This window comes from Amphiura filiformis, unplaced genomic scaffold (assembly GCF_039555335.1).
Source record: "Amphiura filiformis unplaced genomic scaffold, Afil_fr2py scaffold_156, whole genome shotgun sequence".
In the NCBI taxonomy this organism is placed as follows: domain Eukaryota; kingdom Metazoa; phylum Echinodermata; class Ophiuroidea; order Amphilepidida; family Amphiuridae; genus Amphiura; species Amphiura filiformis.
The window spans coordinates 101,854-112,379 of record NW_027305620.1 but is presented as its reverse complement, the minus strand read 5'-3'; the positions used below and the strand labels follow the sequence as shown (position 1 = coordinate 112,379).

The 10,526-nt window shown below is 38.5% G+C and overlaps 1 protein-coding gene across 1 annotated transcript; it reads left to right on the top strand.

Annotated features, from left to right (window-relative positions):
* Positions 1-3,190: 3,190 nt before the first annotated feature.
* On the top strand, positions 3,191-5,797 carry LOC140145161 (uncharacterized). The gene has a single exon (XM_072166935.1). It carries the CDS (start codon positions 3,191-3,193, stop codon positions 5,795-5,797), a length of 2,607 nt encoding a protein of 868 aa, XP_072023036.1.
* Positions 5,798-10,526: the final 4,729 nt, after the last annotated feature.

Below are 10,526 nucleotides of genomic sequence, written 5' to 3'. Positions count from 1 at the left end.
TCTGGAGGAAAACACAAATACCACCTAAATTTGGGAATTAAAAGGGGGGTCATTGGGTATAGCAGGAAATAGAAAAAGGGGGTCATTGAGTACATGAATTTTTTTAAAGGGGGTCATTGGGTAATAGGTAGGACCATAACACAAAAAAGGGGGTCATTGGGTACAAGCCGGTTTGAAAACGGGGGTCTATCCCGAGGCACATGATGCATATCTGTCATGGAAGTGCCCCCCCCCCGGGCTCTATGCAAACACAGCTCCATGCTCCAAGTGCCATAGCTGATGATTGGAGCACAGTTACATGTTGTTGTCAAATTTAGACTTAAAACATGGTGTTTAAGAAATTCCTCACTCTAACAGAAAACATTACGCAACCTCTTTCCTGATTAGTCAGTAAATAGAGAGGACCTTCCTTTATCAAGGGATCAACTTTTTTAAAGAAAAATTTAATTAATGAGATGAGAACTACAACAGGTTAAAGTGACACCATTCTGCGTATCAGGTGTTGAAACGCAATCGAATTTGGATTGATTCAGACAAGCAAACTTAGTCATAAAATTTAACTATGTTTGAAGACAAAATGTGCAGGATGTTAAGAAATTAAAAATAATGTTTTTAAAAGCCTTCCAAAACCCATCTCAAATTATGCACCTCTGACCACCATGTCCATTTTAGATATGCTACCCATCATGGCTTCCATGCATATACAGTATATTGCTCAATGTAGCAAAGATAACAATGTTTAAGACTGCCGCTATTCATTTGAAATAATGCACTTATTGTTTAGCTCCTCCATAGAGATATTTTCCATGGCAGTCATCTAGGATCATGCTTAGGGTTCCACCAAACAAACCATGGGTTTTGAGATCTTATATTTTTTGTTGTATGTCAACAAAATTGCTTAAATTTTCAGGATGATCTTATTTCATGTTGTTATAAACAAATATAATGTTCCAGATACCGCTAGTTAATAAATAAATTAAGAAAAAGTACCTTAAAGTTGCGCCTTTTGTTATTATTAGTTTTAGGACTAGCCCTATATAAAACCGTGACACTCGAAAGGCCATATCTCTGGAATGACACGTCCGATTAAGATTATTTAAATGCCAAAATGTTTCTTTCATCAATTCCCGGCCAATAATTTAGGTCTGAATCAATTTAAAAGTATTTCAATTTTTAGTGGACATGCCTACTAATAGTTTGGTGGTTAATGGTTATACAATCTTAGCAAAAATGGTTCCATTTGCAACCAACCAAACAAAGTTCTAAGGGTGTATGTAGAACCTTAAATTTTACGGAGAACGAAAAAGGTTTTGCAAAGGCCAAAATGGCAATTTTATAGTGCTCTTTCCTCTTGGGCTTATGTGGGCATTTTTCTATTATGAATATAAAGGATTTATTCTGTTAAAGTGTATAAAATGCAGTGTGTCTCCATTGCCTTTTCAATCAGTTTTACAATACAATCAATTTCAGAAGAATTCAATTAATCAATCCTGTATGCACTTCAAGAAAAAATCGGGGAGCACAATTTAAATTGAACGTATTGACTCAGCTGATTTATACAGTATATCGTTAACTTTTAAATCAATTGACACAGGTTCAAGTTCATCTGCTAGCTCGTCTGTGATGCACCGACATCAAAGCTATCGGTTTTAGTTTTGTCTGTTCACGTATAAACTTATTGTGTGTGCTAATATAACTATAAAATACATTTATATTTCACTTTTTATATTGTTTTCCTGTAATCTAAATTTATGTGTGCTACATGTTTTAAATTTTCATGCTATATATTTTTAATTCTGTACATATGTCACCCAGTTTTGGGCAGTCTTTGTAAAATGACTGGCGATAATAAAATTGAACTAAATAATATATTCTTGCATGCAATGAAATGTTATTTACGAATTTGTTGATTTCCATGTATAATTATATTATGCCTCCTAATTGGTTTACCAAAATGTGAGGTAGCAAATGAGATCAGGTAGCCTTTAACCTCAAAGTTCACACAGGGTCAACCACATCTTGTGAAGTTAAATACTTGTGTATTAGGTTCTTCAGTTGCAAGTGAAACGGTCAAGGCACCAATATGTGTCCTTTGATCTTTTTGGTTATAACATGGTTATAACTAGAAAACAGTGTAAAAGGAATACGTAGGTGTGCATGCTTGTTAACGACGTTGACCAGGGATCAACGTTGTTATGAAGTTATGAACTTTGATAACCTTTTCACATCAAAATCTATTCCTGCGCAACTGCTGCCACGCATATTTGTGTGCACCAGTGCCGCTTAGTCCCCACTCCATTGTCTTTCAAAATGAAAATGTTAAATGAAATACCGATATAGGTTATCTTATTGTATAAGATAAATGTTTGTTTTTAATTATTTTCATCTAAGATGAAGCTTAATTGCGTTCATATCATTATGCATCATGTTGCCCTACGTTGGAAGTGTTGTGTACATCTAATGGTGTCGGGCTTAGAATATTGTAAATGGTTCAAATTCAAGGTTAAAAATCGTCTGCTAAGGATTTTGAAGAAGGATGAATATTGTGATCAATAAAACAAAAGGGACTAAATCCATTTTGTATAGTTCTGAGAAAATCAATGTGTTTCAAAATAAGGATTTTGCACGTCTTCTCGACCCAAAGAGAGATACCGAAGCTTAACAATCGGTTTGGTTTCATTATGTTTTTAATTTTCACTGTATTTTCCATGTATTTCTTAATTTTCGGACACAAGCGGATTTTAATACCTTTTGGAAACAAACAGATTTTCATAAACCAATTTACCAGAATTTTTTTTTATTCAAAATAAGGTACACTTGAAAGACAATGTCTAATCACATTGAAAACACAAACCCGCGTTTAAATACCTCTTAAGGGGGTACTGCACCCCTCGATAAATTTGTGTCTACTTTTGCATTTTTCTCAAAAACTAATAACACAGTGGTAAAATTAAAAATGAAATAGGTCCCGGACAGAACCTGCCTCCAGTCGGAAAATGTCATAGGCGATGAAAGTTAAAATTCAAAATAAAATTATAACTGCGGCAGGTCCCGGACAGAACCTGAATCCAGTCAGAAGCTATCTCATTGGGCGATGAAAATATAATACGAAAAACATAGAAATATCCAAAACTATGGAACAATTTAGAGTCTCATTTTTGTAAGGAATTTCTATCTGGTTTGGGAGATAATGAAAGACTGTAAGATAGCCAAAGTTACTCGCCGTGGCTGTCGCGCTGGCAGGAATAAACAGAGACATATTAAAACGCATATTACTAAGCGTATACCTGCTGTAAATCAAATCAAGGACGGCGGAGTTTGCCATGCTAATTTAAGAAAAGTGCCTATTGTGAACGAGTCAAAATCTTGGGCACTTCCCAGAGTTCTTCTTTGTAACCCTCGATCATTAAACAACAAATTTGACGAGTTTAGTACTGTTATCCAAGAACTTGATGTTGACATCGCTGGTATATCAGAATCGTGGTTCAATGAAGATGATAAGCCCATTGATCATTTTGAAATCAATAACTTTGTTCTTATAACCAAGAGTCGTACTGAAAAACGCGGGGGCGGAGTAGCAATATACGCCCGTGAAGATCTGAGAGTACAAAGGGCTGACATCACTGTACCAGATAATTTGGAAGTGGTATGGGTGAAAGTTCGTCCCGAAAGACTTCCTCGCAGCATATCTGTGCTATTCTACGCCATCATATATTCCCCACCCGATAGTCCTCTTCAAAATGAATTGATTGATCATTTGCTTGAGGGGTTTGACACTATTCGCACTAAACATCCGCAAGCTGGGATCACTTTGTTTGGTGATACCAACCACCTTGATACCAACCAAATTTGTTATGGCAATGGATTGATTCAAGTTGTTGACAAACCAACTCGCAAAGATGCAATTCTGGACAAAATAATCACCAATATGGCCGACTACTATCATGTGCCTGAAATTTACTCTCCCATTGGAATGAGTGATCACTCGACTGTCTCTTGGTCACCCAAAAGTTGTCGCACAAACTCAAACGGATCCCGGTTACGAGTCGTTCGACCAATGAGGGAGTCGTCAATCAGAGAGTTTGGACATTGGATTCTGAATCATGAATGGTCTGAAGTGTATGACAAGACCAATACATTTGACAAGTGTAATGCTTTCTATAATACCCTCAATAATGCCATTGATACGCATCTGCCTACGAAGACTATCAAGCTTGATAAGCCTTGGATGTCAAGCTACATAAAGAGCCTCATCAGTGAGCGTCAGCAAGTGTTTCATTCAGAACATCGTTCAAGGAAGTGGAAGCGTCTTCGGAACAAAATCAAGCGTGCTATCTGTAAAGCAAAGAAAGAGTATTATAGGAACCGTGTCCAGAGGCACAAACAAGCAAACCCTGCTGAATGGTACAAACAAATCAGAGTTATGACAAACCTTAATAAGACTGACTCAACTATTCAACCGCCTCCAAATGTTAATTCCAACGACTGCAAAGCAGTGGCGGATAGCATCAATGATCACTTTGTTTCAATTTCTAAAGATCTGAAGCCTCTTGATATCGCCGAGTTACCAGCGTACAGACCGGATCCTAAGCCTTTCCCCATTGTTCAGAATTTTGAAGTATATAATATGCTTCGTAAGACTAAAGCAGGTAAAGCTGGTGGTCCGGATGGCATTTCATCCCGAATAGTCAGAGACTTCGCATATGAACTTAGCAAACCCTTAGCAGACATTCTCAATCAGTCTTATAAAGAAGGGGTTTGCCCACCGCAATGGAAGAAAGCAGTGGTAGTACCCATCCCCAAATCAAAACCTGCAGTGTGGGATAAACTAAGACCTGTGTCCCTTACAGATCACTTCGCGAAAGTGGCTGAAGGCTTTATGGCAAATTGGCTGTTGGAAGACATGGAGCGCGGTATTGATCCAAACCAGTACGGAAATCGCAAGGGTGTCTCAACCACTCATTACTTGGTCAAGCTTTTAGATACTTTGCATATGAACGCAGATAAACCTGGACACACAAGTACCATCGCTATTACAGATTTCAGTAAAGCATTTGACCTAGTGGACCACAACATCCTCATGAACAAGTTAATTACCTTAGGAGTTCGCCCATCTGTCGTTACCTGGATTGCTAGCTTTTTGGATGGTAGGGAACAATGTGTACGCTATCGCGGACAAACTAGTGACTGGAAAACATTGAATGGTGGCGTGCCTCAGGGTACTCGCATTGGCCCGCTCAGTTTCGTCGCCGTCGTAAATGACGCGGCCATTGATACCCCATTGGTCACATTGAAATATGTTGATGATCTATCAATTATAGAACCTAGATCGCGTGCACAAACTTCAGTGCTGCAGGATCATCTTGACAATTTTGAGCAATGGGCTGAAAATAATCACATGCAATTAAACCCAAATAAGTGTGCTACAATGAAAGTGTCTTTCATGAGGAAGCCCCTTGATGAGGCTCCTCTTACCATTTCTAATGTACCCCTTCAAGTTGTTGAATCCGCCAAAATTCTTGGTGTCAAAATTAGTTCCAATCTGAAATGGGACATTCAAGTGTCAGATATGCTTAAGAAGGCTAATGGTAGACTTTATATGCTCAAGTTATTGAAGCACTTCAACTTACCCCGTGATGATCTTGTCACTATCTTCTCTGGTTTTGTAAGACCGCTGGCAGAATATGCTGCTCCCTGTTTGGCACCCTGGTCTCACGGTTGCTCAAAGTGCCGATTTGGAAAGAATTCAGAGAAGAGCGTGCAAGATCATCATAGGGAAGCAGTACACAACTTATAACGAAGCTCTTGAGATCTGTGGTATCAATACATTAGGTGTCAGAAGAGATCAATTATGTTTGAATTTCTTTAAGTCACTCATGAACTCTGAGCAGTTCAGTAGTTGGGTCCCTCCTTCCCGAGGCAATGTTCATCGAAGAAATTTGAGGAATTCCAACAAACTGACCATACCCAGGTGTAGAACCGATCGTTGTAGGAAGAGCCCAATCTTGTATATGACTGATTTGTGGAACAAAAAGGTGCCATAAAGTCCTCTGTTCGTGCAATTTTGTCTTATGACATAAGCTTGCCTGTTTTTAGGAGTGTTTTTAAATTGCTATGTTCTAGCGCATTTCATGCTGTTTATATTATTATATCAAGTGCAATATCCTTTTTTTTTATTTGCAGGATTCTATTTCTTATTTTGGCTTGATTCTTGAAAGTGTAGGGGTGCGTGTGGGTTGCGTGTGGGTAGTGTTGGAGTGAGTGCCGTGGGCGTTTAAGGGTGTGTTCAGTGTGTGATTAGTTTGTGTGTGTGATGAGGTGGGTGAGTATGTAGGGGTGGGTGTGTGGGATGTGTGGTGGGTGTGCGTTGGGGTGTGAATGTGTGTGTGGGATGTGCGTAGGGGTGCTTGGGTGTGTGATTGGGTCTGTATGAGTGTATTGGGGCCTATGTACTAGTCAATGCTGTTTTGATATTTTGTAATTTTCTCGTATCGTGTATATGTTTATTATTATGTTGTTGAATTTGTATGTAAAATTGTTGCAATTCGGTTTTTATACTGTGATGACAATTTCTTAATAAACCTTTTATGAATGAATGAATGAATGAAAGATTAGTCATGCTGCCAATTGTATGCAGCTCATTTGCAAATGCCTCGATATGTAATGTCCTCTCCTGAAATTATCCGATGTAGTAAAATGCATCAGGCCATGGAGTTGTTCAAACATATATTCGCATGGAAACAGAGCATAAAAATAAAACAAATGCAATTGGTTGCAGGTCCAGTATCCCGCCCAGTATGCGTGCCACGTGGGCGAGTGAGGGGTCATATGCTCTTCTGAAACCAACCGATGGTGGTAGCATGCATCAAGTCATTGATCCTGCTACCATGAAATCGCATGGAAACAGAGCATAACAATAAAAGAAATGTAATTGGTTGCCGGCCCAGTTTCCCGCCCACAGTATGCGCACGTGGGCGAGTGACGAGTTCGCTATTCTCATATATATATAGCTCTTAGTTTGCGAGTGAGCACAATAAATCTGCATTAGTATTACGCACCAACACGAGACTGTCTGTCGCAGTGTCGCTCATTTTGCACGTGGAACAAGCGAACGTGTTTTCCGTTTATATAGTTAGCCAAACTGCATGGCGCTGAGTGCATATACATAATGGTTCTGATACGAATTTTACTTCCTGGTTTGGAGCTCATTGTCACTACATTCGTGCTGTGAAGCAGAGTATTTCATTTGGAGATACGTGTTATTAAGCAGGTAGGCCTTGTTTTCCAAAAAGTATCGTAATTTACAGTTGAAATAGTTTATTTCCTAGGCAAATTTATAAACAGCGTAGTAGGCTATCGTATCCGCCCCGCCCTGTCAAATATTACGTGTTACATCATATATTCACCATGTTAATCGTATTATATGAATCATGTAAGCCATGAAATGGATACATATTTAGAAAATTCTCGCTATTTTTGCTCGGGATGTCTACGTCTGACTTTTGCATTCAAAGCAGACCAGTCTTGTTTGAAATTGGAAAGATTGGTAGGCGCGTAGGCCCCTAAAATTAGAACGTGTCCAAAATGTGTCAAAATTGCTTTCCCATTAAGACTGAAAAATGCTTTCCCTAAATACTTCGTGGTTCACATTATTATTCAATATGAAATTTCTTCATCAGCCTGTGACTCTTAGGAGCTAGCTGCTAAGTGCTGGTATGTAGTAGGCCTACTCAGGTTGTACGGTGGCCAACCTGATTGAGTCTGCTCCGTTGAATCACTCGGCATGTGCAGCCTTTGGTGATGATCGCTCTAGTAACAAAATAATTTTATTTGAACTATTAATATGCTGTATAATATTGAAATTATAACACTATCTTGGTGTTGGAATGCACACAATTGGAACACGTTACTATGATTCCCAGATTGAAATCAATATTGCAGGTTCAAAAATTGCCGAGATACGACCCCACCCACCCAACGGTTGCCCATCAGGATGACTCATTAGAATGACCTTGGCACCGTCTAGATATCCTGGACTAACCATCATAAATGCATACGCGTATAGTCAGGGAAGCTCTATGAGATATCAAGGGGGGTAACACCTCGGACTCCCCCAAGTCTTATTTATTTATAGTTACCATGCTTACTCTGAAGATGGCACTCGATAGAGTTCCGAAACCTCATCAGTCTAAAAAGGACTTCTCTAGGAAAAGATTAGGTCCTGTACTCATGTTTACCAACATTAAGAAAAGGGATTCAGAAAAAGAATAATAGGCACCACCTCTGATATCTGGTTATTTTCTTATGTGATAAAACATCGGCATAGGTCTACAGAAGCGAATGTCATGACCTCTTTTCTTTTCTACCTCAGTAGCTTTACATTAGGTGAAACTTACCGTGGGAAACCAAAATGATACCGCCCCGAACAAATATGTTGAAACGGTCTATTGCATGTATCGACAGACAATGTGCTAAATTTTGAGCAGAATTTATTTGGAATTTCGCCAAGATAATGACGCACTGTGAAAGGTTTAACCCAACGTCAGCAATTGAAGAGGCTCATCGCCCGCGTTTAGAAGCAAATGTGACACCACTTTATGAACCAATCTCATCGAGTTTTGGGAAAGGTTATAAAAGCCCCAAGGTGACGCTTATTTTCGCTTATTTGTGGGCGTCGAACAACCCACCGCAGCGACCCCCATAAAAACATATTGGTTGCAATATTATTTCCAAATACCTCCTTTAATTTATTGCGTCACATAGTTTTTACTTGAAACGGTGCCAAATCAGTGACGCACTTGCATTGTTCAGTAAGCACATGTACAATTGAGTACGATCTCCAGGGGTGCAAATTGTGTTTTCTTCCTCGGGAGCAAGGTTTTTAGGATAAATATTTCCTCAATCATACCAAACATAAAATAGCTTTACTCTGTACTTTGAAAGATGCGTATATATATAATTGATAGGTTTATTCGCGCATCCCCCCCTACAAAAATACCAATTTTGGACGCAAAATACAAGCTTCAGCCGTCATCCTGATTTACTACTAGTATAATTATAAATCACCATATGACATGAAAATTGGCGTTATTTTCCTCGTGATGTCTACGTCATAATCCATCATGATGACTCAGTACAATGACTTTGGCGCGGTCTAGCCTGAGCTAACCATTAAATGCATACGCGTATAGTTATTGGACGGAATTTCCCAGCTTGGAATCCAACGCACTAAGTACATGTACAGTATACATGTTACAGGCCGCTGTTTGAGTGTATGTTACCATATGGTAGTCCTATAAAATGTTGAGTTAAGGAAAAGCTCGGCCGCGGTGTAGTAGCAGCTGGGTCCCGCCAGTAAATGCACATCCAGCGAACTTAAAGCACGTAGCTATAATATAATAACATTAATATCAGCAAAGATAGGGCATACATGTTTGACTCACATTACCTGTCCTTTTTCTTAAGTAGAGTGGTAAACAGAGTGGAAATTGAGCAGGTAATGTGGTTTTTTCTGTAATTTTCTTTTATGTGTTTAGTGGGTATGTGCGCAGTATATTCGCCGAAGACAGCCTAACCGCCCAGTTAACTGCATCTATTTTCACGGTTACTTTAGTTAGCTTTCGCGCACTATTCCTCGGCTGAATCAATGTTTTCATTGTCTTCGTGAATAGTAAACTTTCATCGCGCGGATTACATTATGTAAATGTATGGATCTTGCACATGTACAAATTTTCTTTGGAATTTATCTTGGATTTATCGTACTCATTGATCTCACCGCGTACATGTTGTTGGGGCTAGGGTATTTAATATATACCCTCTTATTAAGGTTATTAATTATTTTAAACTGTTGTGATTTGGTAGTTCACAGCATCTTACGAATGGTAGTGAGCTTTGGCAAAAACTGTATTGCTCAATTCATAGCGAGTGTGTAGAAGAATTAAAATATCACAGATATACTTTTATAGGTGCTGGGGTTCTTGTTGTTTTTCAGGTTTTAATAGAGTGCAGTTGGGTAAAAATACGTATGGCTGCACTATACATGTGTGTTGAGAATTATGAAAAAGTCCCAAAATGTGTGCTGAAACTTTTTGAAAAATTACTAAGTCCCAAAATGTGTGTTGTTTTACAGGTTTTAACTAAGTGGGGTAAAATACATTATGCACTATAATACGTGTGTGTTGAAATTTTTTGAAAAAATTACTAAGTCCCAAAATGTGTGTTGTTTTTCAGATTTAATAGAGTGCAGTTGGGTAAAAATACGTATGGTTGCACTATACATATGTGTTGAGAATTATGAAAAAAAAAGAGTTATGAAAAATGACTAAGTCCCAAAATATGTGTTGAAATTTTTTGAAAAAGTTTCTAAATCCCAAAATGTGTGTCATTTTTCAGTAATAGAATCGTATATAATCCTCCCACCTCCGAAAGCCTAACACAACGCTAACACTAGACCATACCCTAACCCTAGACCCTACCATATTTCAAAAATTTATTGTCAACAGTGTATCTAATTTTGATAAATGCAA